This window comes from Poecilia formosa, unplaced genomic scaffold (assembly GCF_000485575.1).
Source record: "Poecilia formosa unplaced genomic scaffold, Poecilia_formosa-5.1.2 Scaffold300, whole genome shotgun sequence".
Taxonomy (NCBI): Eukaryota; Metazoa; Chordata; class Actinopteri; order Cyprinodontiformes; family Poeciliidae; genus Poecilia; species Poecilia formosa.
Genome location: NW_006800239.1, coordinates 86,349 through 100,300, shown reverse-complemented (window position 1 = coordinate 100,300; position 13,952 = coordinate 86,349). Strand labels below are relative to the sequence as shown.

Sequence of the window (13,952 nt, the reverse complement as noted above, 5' to 3'; positions counted from 1 at the left end):
AAATATTTTTCCCCCAAAAAATAAAGAGGGTTAATTAACACAAAGCTTTAGCCTGTTATAGCCGCAGGAGAGAAACTTGATGTGTGAATCAAACATAAACTGGAGGTGCGCTTTTATTTTCAAAAGAGAGCGCCATAACTTGTGCTGTGGAGCGCTAACGATGTCATTTAAAATATTATTTGCCTCTGTGAGTGGCTGCCGCTCAGCTATTTTTCTGTCCGTGAAAACCCGCCTACTCCTGCCTGGGGTCCAATCAGACACTGAAATTTTAAGTTAACTTCCATTGCAATCAAACTCTGTCAGAGAGTTTGATAGTAAATTTAATCTGGTTGTGTGTGTTGTTATGGTATCCTGCAAACTTTGCTTTAATTCTACTTTTTTCTAATTAATCATAAAAAATCATAGTCCGACAGAGAGTCATGGAACAGGAAGACCAGGTTTCCTGAAGAAAGAGGAAGTTTCCAGCCTGCAGTGAATAAAAATAGTTCAGAGTGCTCATTTAAGGGAATAAAGGTTTAAGGAATAAAATCAAAACATTTTGAGTAATCGGATAAAACCCAGAGTAAAATACTTAAATTAATAATGAAAACTTATGATTAAACCGATAATTAATATTGGTTTAACCAGTGGTTGATGTTGGTTTGATTATAAGAATATTTAACACTTACTCTTGTACTTATGGAAGTACTTACAGGTGAAACAAGTAACGGTAACATGGTATCAAATAATTAGATTTCCAGAAATGTCTGTAATAACTCACATCATGATTATAATAAGAGTAACTAACACGTAATGGTTATTATAAAATTATAAATGAATGCTAAATCAGAGAAACTTAAAGGTTATAAATGTGATTTTGACATTGAAGTTGAAATGGTGTAAAATGTGTAACTGTAACTAAAGGTCACTGATGTTGTGTTGGAGGTAGATGGTAGGTGAAGGGTCAGAGGAAAAGAGGAACTGATAGGAGAGCAGAGGTAACCAAGACATTAGGTCATTAGAACAGACATCATGTCTCCAAGATGGTGATGGATATGAGATCATCTGTCCAAGCAGTCAGTACAGAGGAAACAGTTGCAGAATTCAGACAGGGAACTGAAAGTGCAGCTCAGGAGAAATAAAGTTCATCTGCAGTCTGAGGCTAACTAAAGAACAGTTGACGTCAAGTAAAAACGTACGTGAGGAAAGAAAGTGTGTGGCTGCTGATAAGAATAAAAAGACACCAGACAGGAGGATTGAGGTTCTTCGTTCCGCGGCGTTAAGAGTTGAGTACACATGGAGATACAGAATCAACGGAGGGCTGCATGATGATACCCCGGGACGACTGCTCGCTGCCCAAGAAAGGGACAAGATCCGTTTACCCACAACCCGGGACTCTGATTCGACTGCGGCCCCACACTCAACCCCAAGGATTACAACGATGCTGCAGTGGACATGGGGAATATACAAAGATCTTTTGTGGATTAAGAACTGAGTTCGTTGAGGATTCTCACCAGTTCAACTTTGGATCTATTCTAAAAGGATTCTGCCAAGACAAAGACAGGACTCCATCCATGGACGTTAAAGTTATCTGCTGCCAAAGATCGTCTCTGCATCTGGGTTCAAGTAAAACTGCCTCTCCCAAAGCCTCTATTTAGATTTAGACACAGTGTAGGGTTTAGAATTAGGTGAGGTTTCTAAATTTTCTTAAAATCTATTGATTACTTAATCCTTTGTTAATTGCTGTATGTCTTTTTTCCCTTGCTAAAGCTTTATAATAAAATATTAAAGTCTAGTTTGATGTCGTGGACAGTTAAATTAATTGAGTCAACTAGATTTAATTCTTCTGATTAATGTGAAATCAATGTTAATGGTCTTAGTAAATCAGGGTGGCTTCGTACGTTCTTTAGTTCAGATAAATAATGACCCTGGGACTTATTCCTATCTCTAAATTATCTAAGTTATAACAAGTGCACGTTAATAAACAGAGAAAGAGCTGCCGTGAACAGACGTGGTTTATGAGCTCGGACACCAGCGGGGCTACTCCGATGTCTGAATCATAGACTGAAAGCAGGTCATAACGTCTGGATGAAGGTAGTTAGAGCTTAGACGAGTCTTTCCCGCTCCCAGCTTAAACAAAAGTTCTCTACATTCTTATTTGCGGTAATACCCAGGAATTAGAGGCTTTTCGGACCCGTGAGATGGAGAGCTGGTCAGTAGTCAGTCCGCTGGAGGTTAGGGAGGAGTTAGGGGCGTGGCTGAATACTGTGGATTAACAACGTGTAAGAGAGTTTGACTGTGAATGTAGAGAGTTTGTAAGTTTTGGCCCACGGGGCCTCTCATAGTTTTGTAATTGTTATTGTATACGAAAACGGGACTTGTTCTGAAGGCTAATTGGAGCTAATGCTAGTGGGCCTGTACACATGTGTGTGAGCTAGCTGAGGAGCTAGCTGAAGAACAGCGGAGTTCATTTGAACTTGTATTTTGCACTTTTTAAGAGAGTTCTCACTCAAAGGACATTGTTGTGTTTTCTTTATTTTATACACGTGATGTTTTTTATGGGTTTGTTGAAAAACCAGATAAATTATATCTTCATGTGAAACTGAGTACCGAGGCATAGTATTAAAGGAGCCTTGCGCCTTTAATACTATGTTTGATATTTCAGTTTGATATTGAGAGAATAGTTGTTTATGCAAGATGTAAAATATTATTGTTCTACTGAAACAATGGACATTGTTAAAAGCTAAAATGCTTAAATGTTAAAATATATTTCACATTTTTATTTTGATAGTTAAATACAAAAGGTCTCAGAAAAGAATTTTTGAAAGCGATTGTGTAAATATTATTCTTTTTCTTAGAAGCAACTGTTTACAAATTCAGGCTTGAGTTTGTTCATTTGATTTTATTATAAAACATTTAATATCAGATTAGGCCATTATGTTTCAACTTCTAATTTTCACAGATCATCCAGATCAAACGTCTGTGACCAATTCAATGAACATCTGGTAGATGTCTCATGAAAATAGCATGCTGAACAATAGTTCCCATATAAAATTTCATCAGAATGAAAAGAATTTGCAGCATCCAATATATTAACAAATCCTGCAGTAAAATGAAGAATACTTTTCAGTGAGTGAAGTCAGCTCTACTTTCTTTCCTGTGGCTTTAATACACCTACTGGACTTTGAACATCAATGATATATTAATATGTGTTTATAGCAACATACATAATTAGTTTATGGCCAGCACAGGTGTTGTTAATTCATGAGGAGTCAGTCCTTGTACATAAATATACATATTTCTTTATGTGTTATATTTCATGTTTTGAAATGTAACACTAAAACTCTTTAGACTGTCTGATGTTGGTTCCTCATCTTTTTTGTCCCAAAGATGGAAAGAACAATGAAGAACTTGAGAAAATCCAATTTTCCTTTCAAAAGTACTGTTGGTACTTTGCTTTTTATGTAACATCAAATACAAAGACAGATTAAAATATAGTTTTCATAAAGTATTTGTTTCAACTCCTTAATATTAAATATAACAAATGATATACCAGTCATTATAATCTGTACTGTGGATTCACTAATCCACAGTGCTTTTTCTTTTTTTCTTTTCACTATTGTAATGTACCGTTTTTATGTTATCTTTCACTGTGTTGTACAATCTGCTGTTCTGAAGTATGAAAAACATCAACGTTATTTTGCAGTGAAGCCATGAGCCTCAGCTTAGTGACTTAACTTTTCTCAAATCAGATTATGTCACTAGCTCATATAGACTGATTAACAATAAAAGAATGGAAGTTTCATTCTGGCTGTTACAAGCACAGCAGATTAAAATCCTTTACAACACTGAGTCTATAGTAAAATCACCAAAATGGCAAGGCCATTATATTTTCTATGATATTATCAACAAACTGTCATGCATTTTGAAGACTAAGCACGTTAATTAATAAGGTAGCCCATTAGCTTGTTGTGTTCCATTACCTTTCTCTAACTGAGTTCAGTTCTCTCTTTTTCTCTTCCAGAGCATTTCTGGAGAAGGAAAACAAAAAAAAATTGTTTTGCACCGAAGCTTGGAGAATCACATTAAGAAAGTATTTGTAAGTATTTGTATTTGTTCTAATGTTACTGTTTGTCTTTAAAATTTCTCAAGATAACCCTATTCTGTGATCAATTCATAGAAAGTGTGATTGGCATTTAAAGAAACCAATTCTGTGAATCACTGACCTCTCCTGAAGGAGTTCATCCTGGGTTTCAGTCAGACTGTTTACAAAACAGACAAAAGTTCTTTACAAAACAATTTGTTGTAAAATTGTCTTTCATAATTTTTAAATCAGCATGACCTGCAATATGTTATGTGAACTTTTTGGCTTGTTACTGAACTATACCTTTGATTGACTGATTTAAATTCTTTTTCTTTTTGTTTTAGAGTGTTTCTAGAGAAAGAAAAAAGACAATTTTAAAAGAATATGGAAAGCATTCAGTCTTAAAGTTTCAAGTTTAAAAACTGTCTATCAGTTCCAAACAATGTTGTCTTGATTGTGATCAGCAGCAACAGATCCAGTAAAATACTGACCTCGCCTGGTGAAGTTGGTTTTCAGTTTCTTTCTGGCTGATATAAAAAAAACAGGATAAAATCCTTCTAAACACTGATTCTGCTGTAAAGTCATCAAATGTTGATGTGTTTTTTATTTTCTATGACATCATCAGCTGTTAAGCATCTTGAAGACTAAACTGTAATGTGGCCCATTGACTTGTGTGAACAGTACCTTTCTCTAACTGAGCTCAGTTCTTTATTTTTCTTTTCCAGATCAGTTCTGGAGACGAGAAACAAAATCAAAATTTGTTCCACAACTAAATTCATCAAGAAACTTTTAATTTGTTCTAATATAACCTATTGTCTTTACAACTTACTTGAGATAACCTGATTCTGTGATCAATTAATACAAAATGACATTTAAAGAAACTGACTCAGTGAATCACTGACCTCGCCTGAAGGAGTTCAACGTTGGATTTAGTCAGGCTGTTTAAAAACAAAACAGATTAACAACCTTTGACATTATACATTATGTTGTAAAATCACCTTTCATTTATTAGTCAATATGACCTGCAATCTGTTATGTGAGGTCTTTAGCTTGGTGAACAATACCTTTGATTGACTGAGTTCAAGTCCCTTTCTTTTTGTTTTAGAGTGTTTCTAGAAAAAAAGGCATATTTAAAGCTTTAAGTTTAAAGTCTCAAGCTAAAAGAAATGTCAAGCAAATCCAAGCAATATTGTCTTGATCAGCAGTGACAGATCCAGTAAAATACTGACCTCGCCTGTTGAAGTTGATTCTTAATTTCACTCCGGCTGTTATAAAATGACAACAGAATAAAACTATTCAAAACACTAATTGTAAATAATCAAAATCTCAATGTGTTTTATATTTTCTATGACAACATCATCATCAGCAAACTGTTAAGCATCTTGAAGACTAAATTTGATTGTAGCCCGTAAGCTTGTTGTGTGAACAGTACCTTTCTCTAACTGACTTCAGTTCTTTATCTTTCTCTCCCAGAGAAGTTCTAGAGAAGAAAAACAAAATCAACATTTGTTTTGTGACTAAGGTTCAAACCTCATAAGGACTTTTGTATGCATTTTATTAGGGCTGTTTGTCTTTAAAATTTCTTAAGATAACCTGATTCTGTGATAAATTAATATAAAGTGTGGTTGACTTTTAAAGAAACTGATTCAGTGAATCCTGCGATGGACTGACAACCTGTCCAAGGTTTATCCCAGCTCTAGCCTGTTGGCAACTGCAGATAGGCACCGGCGCCCCTCCTGACCACAATGGGATAAGGGTGTAAGAAAATGGATGGATTCAGTGAATCACTGACCTCGCCTGAAGGAGTTTATCCTGGGATGTTGCCAGACTGTTATAAAAACAAAACAGATTAAAATCCTTTATGGCACACATTCTGGTGTAATATCATCTTTCATCAATTCCAAGTCAACATGACCTGCATTTATATTATGTGATGTTTTTAACTTGTCAGTGAACAGTACCGTTGATTTACTGCTTCCAATTCCTTTTCTTTTTGTCTTAGCGTGTTTCTACAAAAAGAAAATAGCATAATTTCAGCAAAACACTTCAAGCTTAAAGTCTGAAGTGAAAAAAAATTCTAACACTTCCAAACAATGTTGCCTTATCTGCAATCAGCAGCAACAGAGCCAGTAAAGCACTGACCTCGCATGTTGAAGTTTATTCTGTGCTTCATTCCGGCTGTTATAAAAGGGCAACAGATTAAAACCCTTCAAATCACTGATTCTGCTGTAAAATCACAAAAATGTCAACATGTTTTTTTATTTTCTATGGCATCATCAGCAAACTGTTATGCCTCTTGAAGAATAAACTTGAATGTGGCCCATCAGCTTGTTGTGTGAACAGTACCTTTCTCTAACTGAGTTCAGTTCTTGTCTTTCTTTATCAAGAGCAGTTCTGAGGAAGGAAAACAAAATTTGTTTCGCAGCAAAGCTTGGAAAATCATATCTATAAATTTAATAATGCTAATTTCATCTTTACAATTTACTCAAGATAACCTGATTCTGTAATCAGTTAATACAAAATGGGATTGACATGTAAAGGAATTACTCAATATTTCACTGACCTCGCCTGAAGGAGTTCATCCTGGGTTTCAGTCAGACTGTTATAAAAAGGACAACATATTAAAATCTTTTACAGCACACATTCTGTTGTATAATCACTGAATATCTGACAGTTTATATGTCCACATGACCAACAATACGTATGACATTTAAGAATGAATATTACAGTTTTGGAAAGCTGTCTTTTGGCTTGCTTGTGAACAATACCTTTGATTGACAGAGTTGAGTTCCCTTTCTTTGTCTTCCTGAGCAGCTCTGGAAAATAAAAAAACAAACAGTTTTTGTTTTTGGCTAAACTTGGAGTCTCACATTTAAAAGGTTTATATTAATTTCAAACAAAAGTTTAATTAAGATTTTGAAAACTGATTCGGTAAAACACTTTATAATGTATTTTTGTCAGGCTGATATATTTCTGTAAAAACAAATCCATTTCCAATAACTGTATAATGGTCCATAGCCCTTTGTTCTGTCTCCTATTGTTGAATTATGATTTGTTTTGTCTTACTAAAGATTTAGTATAGAATATCTAGGGTCTCATGTACAAAAGGAATAGATACTGTTCGTGCACCTGCCCATTAGTTTCACAGGCTATCATTTTCAAATTACTATGATTGTTCATGCGCCACCAAATTTTTGTAACTTTTAACATTTTTCAACACAAAAACACAAAATCATGGTGGGGGATGCCCTAGACACCCTACCATCTGCCATTTTTTAGGGAAAACCCTAATGTTTTTATACCAATAACAGATGGGGCACTACTGTATCCTGGTACTAGCTCACTGATTTCTTGATGTTGTAAAGCAGATGTAATTTCCTGCTCAAGAAATTCCTATCAGTCAAGATAATTGCAGTCCTCCAACCCAGTAGAACGAGTGCTAGGTTACCCATATAAGTCATACCATTACAAAAATATTTTTTTACAGTGGCAGTGGACTTTAATCCCACCAATTTAAAGTGAAATATTGTCCATTTTGTACAAGTATGTTAATTTTTTCTGCCAGAAAAATGAATACTTTGGATTAGGTCTTCTGGAGCATCTCCACAGCACACCAAGCTATCTCCTTTGCCACATCTTGGACTCGGACTCATAAATGTCTCATTAAATATTCTTTTGACACTGGGTTGATCCAGTCACATCCCTCTATATGGTTTATGCTCCCAGATTCTGTCCTTATCCTCAGCATGTCATTTCATAACACATTCCCACAAGCAATTTTAGACAGCATGCCCAGTCACATTATTTTCAGTATTTTTAATGGAAATTTTATTTGTGGAGCTCCACTTGGTTGTTTCATGGCATTATACAAATTGTTGCATTCTTCACAAATTTACCAGGTTTCAGACAAAAACTATAAGCTTATAATAAATTATAGAGTTTGAAAATCACTAAATTCAATGCAATGATAACTCTTTTCCCCCTTAGGGATGTTTCTACTGTTTGTATTTTTTAGATGATTTGTAACTTTTTCAGATCTTCCGGTCATCAGAGATGTTCCATTTGAATTATCTATCATATACATACATATATGTAGGTGAGCCCTCTGTGTGAAAATGAACTCAACGTTCTGAAATAAATAGTTTAACCACAGATAGTTCATGGTTTAATGGTGGGAATGCAAAAGAGGGGGTATGTGGGTTGTGAGGGCGTACTTTCTCACCAAAGGCAAGGTTGTAAATAATAGCATTTCCCCCTAATGAATTAAATATTCATTTGACATTTGCCTTTTATATTTATTACTATGATTGCCTTTATTCAATAATAACAGTTTGATTATCTGAAACATTTAAGTGTGACAAAAAAAAGAAGAAATTATCAAATTTCATTGCACTACCAAAAGGTTCTTTACACAACTTAAACAATTAAGGTTAGCATACACTAACTGGAGTGTTCGTCTTACCTTAATCTCTCTTCTTCATGTCGCTGAGATTTTTTTGACTTTTTCTTTGAGCACCTTTACAGGACAAAAAATTAGTAGATTTAGCATAAAATATAATGCTAATACACAGACATATAAATGCATAAATCTAAGTTTCAAGCTGTTGGTTCTGTCATTGCAGTGCATTAGAAAAGTTCTTCTATACATTTTTTATACATCACTTGCAAAAGTCTTGACTTTTTCTATTTTCTGGGAATCAGTCAGTCTTTCTTCATTCTTTTAAAATGATGTGATCAATGATTCTCCAGGCTCACTGCTTAAAGTTTATTTTTCTTTCTTCAATCTTCTGCTGGAGACTTTATCTCTTTCAGTTATTTACAATAAATATATTTCCTTATGATATATAAATATGCTTTTTAGTAATCGTAGCTCATGTTTGTGACTAGCATAAAGGCATTCATTTTTCTGACCAAGACTGTTAGAAAGCCTTCATCATAACATTTGATTAATCTGATTTCTATTACTACATTACTGTACACAAGTCAACATGCAATATTTATTAAACTGTTATGGTTTGTTTATTTAGAAGTATGTCAATTATTAAAAATAAATATCACCCAAGATACTCAGTGGCCAGAGATGCCACAAAGCCTGAAAGCTGCTCTGGCAATGAGGAGACCAGAATGTGCTGTACCAATAACATCAGCTGGTTCAGGTTTAAAAGTGGATTATACTCAAATTATTAAGTTTGTATGATTAAATTTAAACTTTAGAAGTGTGCAATTTTGATTTATGGGCAGAATGTATGTAGTCCACACTTACATTTTACCTTAACACTTTACCTCAACCATTTTAATTCAGCAACTGAAGTTATTGTCATAATTTCACTAAGATTAAGATATCTGCCCATGAAACCTGTGAACAAAAATATTTTTTATTGAATCTGTAGTCTCTTTTTTGGTAATTTTCAAAGTATTTAAGGGAATTTGGAGATTTCATTACCTTTTGTAAACTACTATGCACATCCTGTAAGAATGCAATAAAACCAGCAACTTACAGTGATCTAATATGCAGTCATATAATGTTAAAATTAATAACAGTACATTAAGTGTACAGTAATGATAAAATGCTAATATCTTGCCTAGCAGTAACTTACTGTTTTACTGTTAATTTAATGAAATTCAATTTAAAATATACTATTAAAATATACTATTAAATAAGTTATAATAAATAAACCGCAAAAACAAAAACAGTAAATTACTGGTGTCCCTGTTGCAAGTAATTTACTGTTTGTTTTTTTACGATGAAATCCTTTACCGTGTGATATGATGCTAATTTTATTAAATGCTTTGTTAGCTTAATCCTAGACGCAGTGAGACAATAATAATATGTTAGAGGAACATTTGTGTCCTTTCTAGTCAGGATTGGTTTTCACCTTGTAATCCTCCCATAGATGTCATTTTGAGCAATCTGTTTTGCTTATATTAGATTCATTAAGCCTGACCTTCCCTGAGGCAAATATGACCTTGAATACTTTTGTTTTTCTTATGTGCTGTTTTGTGACAACTTATATTCAGCATCTATTTGCTCTTGGTGTAATTTTGGCATGCCAGTAACTCTAGTAGAAGCCAAATAAATCACTTTGTCAATAATGAATGTAAATGACTTTGACTCTTATCTTTTCGTGAATAATTTCTTTAGATTGAGTTACAACCTATTTTTTAGATCTATTTCTACTGTTTAGAAGTTCTTTGTGTTATCAGCCAAGTTTTTTAAAGTGATTTCTTGATTCTATGTCTCAGGATTGGGTGTCTGGTGACACCCAATCCTGGTAAAAAAAACTTGGTAAATCACAATTAATTCCTGCTCTGTCAAGAGACAAAATTACCTATTTTCTTTTTACAAAGTGTTGTATTCCTTGAAAAATATATACATTTATTTATTTTTTTAATCCCATGTATTTTGTTAATATTCAGGTCTTCTTTGTCTCATAACTATTAAGTGTGACCAAAAAAAACAATGATGGAAGCATTGCAATTTTTTTACGCTCCTTGTTATGACTCAGTTTTTGGTGACACTGACTGAAGGGAGTATTACTGTAGCTGAGGATGCACACAGTCCCCAAATTATATTGTGAGGAAGTTGCCCTTTTGCATCCTTATATTAAAGAAGTTATGCATCGAGAATAGGAACCTTGGAATCAGAGTCCTCACACATAATAATCAGGTAGAAAACAAAAATAGCATAGTCTCATGTGAGTTTGTTAGTTCCTATATAATATTGTTGTAGCTGAATGACAGCTGAATGACCCTTAAAGTACAGGGCAGAGATGGTCCTAACCTGTTTGGCACCCTGGGCAAACCACCTTTCTCGCACCCCTGAAAAGATGGCCCCCCATCGCAGCTCTCCTCCACTGGCAAAAGAGGAAGTGAGGGGGTGGGTTGTGTTGGGAGTATTGGTGTGATGGTGATATGTGTCTGTGTCATCCAGTTTGTGTCTCTTATTTTATACAAAATGAGCTCGAATTTGTATACTACAGTCTCTAATAGCTGAAACACGAGTGCTTTAAATGTGCAGACGGTGTCCACTAGAAAACTTATTCATAACTGCCAAATCTGAAGAGTCTTGTACCACATTCTCTCCAATAGAGCTTTAATATCAAACATTGAAATACAAGAAATTTGACTACTGACATAGTGTAAACTACAGAAGACTCAGGCTGTACTCAATATTAACAATTTACTAATTGTAATGGTTAAGGATTTCAATCTTGGTTTTAAGCACTCGGCATAAACAAAATAATCTGTAAACCTTAATCTTAAATAATTAACCTAAGACAAATGAACATGCTTTGCTAAATACTTTTCCTAAACACTTATTTGCAATTAGTTATCACAATGACTAAAACACATCACATAGCATCACACATTTCTGTAAATGTGGGGGAAACCAATCTGTTCCACAGTTTGACCTGGCATCATGCCTTCAAGACAATACACAGGGTAAACCTGACCCACCTCTACCAGCAGCCCTCCTGCCAAACACTGAGAAGGATAAATGAACTTGCGGTAATTTACCCTTTTCTAGTATTAAAAATGTTTATAAATCACATTATGACTCTTTCTCCCATTGGATTTGACAACGGATGGGGTATGGGGGAGTATGGGGCCGGAGTCATGCCACCCCTTACAAAATTCTGCCCTCGGCATCCGCCCATGTCGCCCATATCAGAAATCGCTACTTGCACAGGGACAGACTGCAGTCCTCAACATAATCTGAACAGCGTCAGTATTCATCTGCAACCTTTCATCCAGCTGAACAACAGAGGTCACTGTTGTATGGCAGACAGTCACTAATCAACCTTGTAGCTCTGTCATGTACCACTGAATAATTTTCTCTCACTCTATTATTCAGATTGATCTCATATCATAAAACTGATGAGAGCATCTGAAACATATTTCTGCCAAGACAGTTCTTCAACTCACCCTCTGTTGATTCATAATTAAAATTTTGCATATCATTTGGGTGTTAGGATCCTGTAACTCCTACATTCTGACACTCAGAAATAGAACTGATTAGTTATTTTCTTGCCTGATTTCCAACTTCACAATTTAACATACTAATGTAAAGTTTGATGCACTAAAAGAAAATCTGGTGGAAAATATTTCACTTACCAGCACCCCATCATGATTTCTCTCCTCTGAACTGTCCGGCAGCATCAGTTTGTCAGTAGAGTTGACATATAAAAAACAACAGCACAGTCTGCTGAAGGTTTACTATCTCTTTTACTTTTTACTTGCCAGCATAACCTCCTTGACTTGTTTCAGGAATGTGTGACTGATTAATCAAAGTGGCAGGCTTTGGCACAGCACCAAGAAGATGTGCTTAGTGTTTCACACAAAAGAATGCAACAGATCTGGTTTTAAAGTGGTGGAAGAAAACAGCATACAATTTTTAGTAAACACACATAAAATCTAAGTTTAGAAAATGTTTCTGAAACATAACAGAATATACAAAATAAGCAATGCTACCTTTAGTTTACATTTAATTAATCTTTTTATTTATGCAGTATCTGTTTCATTTATATCTAAAAATGGAGTGTAATTGCATTTTAAAAAATCCACTCTTCAAAGGACCACAAGGTGTCACCCTTTATTCATTATAAAGAGCTAAAATGTCATATTGGCTTTTCAGCAAAGTCTTCAGCTAAGACACTCATTGGCGAGGATTTTGTATTTCATGAAAAACTCATAAAATCTTACTTCCTTAAATCCATCTCTCTAATATTTAGACCAGCTGATTTTCAGGGTGCAGCTGACCATACCTGGTGACAGGTGGAGGATACATGGAGAGAAAATTGTCTCAAAATACCTGTGTGTTTAATAGTGAATTTGTAATCTGTTTAAGCTGTTTGTGTGTGCAGCTTTACATACAGTTGTATCTCTGAAACATGATTTGTAAACCATAAAAAACATTTTGTGTATAATTTCAGGTACTTGTAAATGTGTGGTCAAATGCACACACAAACATTAAGAAATTATGAATACAAAATAAAAGTACACACACAATTACAGTTTCTACACACAAAAATTTAACTTCAGCCTCAAATCTGATAATTATGAATTCAAACCTTCTCCGACACCTGCAAATGTTAAATAACATGAGTCGCCTGATACACACAGACAAAACTGCAATGTTTTGTCTGTGTGTGAACTTGTCAACTTGTCTGTGTGTGAAAGTTGTCCAATCAACTGCTATTGAAATATCTTTTTCAGTGTTTTGGTTAAAATGCGGGCTACACAGTGGTAGAGCTGTTGCCTTGCAGCAAGAAGGTTCTGGGTTTGATTCCCGGCCCCGGTCTTTCTGCATGGAATTTGCATGTTCTCCCCTTGCATGCGTGGGTTTTCTCTGGGTACTCCGGTTTCCTCCCACAGTCCAAAAACATGTCAGTTTAGTTGGCCTCTCCAAATTGCCCCTAGGTGTGAGTGTGTGTGTGCATGGTTGTGTGTGTGTGTCTCTGTGTTGCCCTGCGACAGACTGGCGATCTGTGACCCCGCCTCTCGCCCGGAACGTTAGCTGGAGATCGGCACCAGCAGCCCTCCCAACCCCACTAAGGGACAAGGGTGTAAAGAAAATGGATGGATGGTTAAAATGCGAGACAAACTCAATAGACACTCTTAACATTAAAGCTCTGAAATTTTCAGCTTTAGCTTGTATCTCCCAAAAATCTCTCACGTTTAACTGATCTTTAGCTTTGTTTAGTTTGTATAGAATTGTCCCATTTTCTTAACTAAATCCAAATGATGAATACATATTCAGGTCTTTTTAAGCCTGTCCTCCCTTTTTTGGTACGGTGTAATTCTTAAAGTTTTGCAGTATCCCCATCTCAGCCATCATGTCCTCAGTAGTTTGTTCTTTCCTAAAGGTTGATCCTTAGCATGCTGCAGA

General features: G+C 35.1%; 2 protein-coding genes across 2 annotated transcripts in view; both read right to left on the bottom strand.

Annotated features, from left to right (window-relative positions):
* Positions 1 to 12,265, bottom strand: part of LOC103152071 (early endosome antigen 1-like) — a 20,560-nt gene extending 8,295 nt beyond the window's left edge. Inside the window, exons 1-14 of the mRNA XM_016660846.1 lie at positions 12,179 to 12,265; positions 8,526 to 8,579; positions 6,832 to 6,879; positions 6,627 to 6,662; positions 6,410 to 6,457; positions 6,206 to 6,241; positions 6,025 to 6,072; positions 5,856 to 5,891; positions 5,496 to 5,543; positions 5,293 to 5,328; positions 5,128 to 5,175; positions 4,966 to 5,001; positions 4,206 to 4,795; positions 3,963 to 4,010 (exon numbers count right to left, since the gene is read on the bottom strand). Coding sequence (XP_016516332.1) covers positions 4,708 to 4,795; positions 4,966 to 5,001; positions 5,128 to 5,175; positions 5,293 to 5,328; positions 5,496 to 5,543; positions 5,856 to 5,891; positions 6,025 to 6,072; positions 6,206 to 6,241; positions 6,410 to 6,457; positions 6,627 to 6,662; positions 6,832 to 6,879; positions 8,526 to 8,579; positions 12,179 to 12,192 — 576 coding nt within the window. The 5' untranslated portion in view covers positions 12,193 to 12,265 and the 3' untranslated portion in view covers positions 3,963 to 4,010; positions 4,206 to 4,707. The remainder of the gene's footprint in view (positions 1 to 3,962; positions 4,011 to 4,205; positions 4,796 to 4,965; positions 5,002 to 5,127; positions 5,176 to 5,292; positions 5,329 to 5,495; positions 5,544 to 5,855; positions 5,892 to 6,024; positions 6,073 to 6,205; positions 6,242 to 6,409; positions 6,458 to 6,626; positions 6,663 to 6,831; positions 6,880 to 8,525; positions 8,580 to 12,178) is intronic.
* The window catches only part of LOC103152074 (uncharacterized), a 51,291-nt gene that overhangs the window by 18,050 nt on the left and 19,289 nt on the right, over positions 1 to 13,952 (bottom strand). The window lies entirely within an intron of this gene.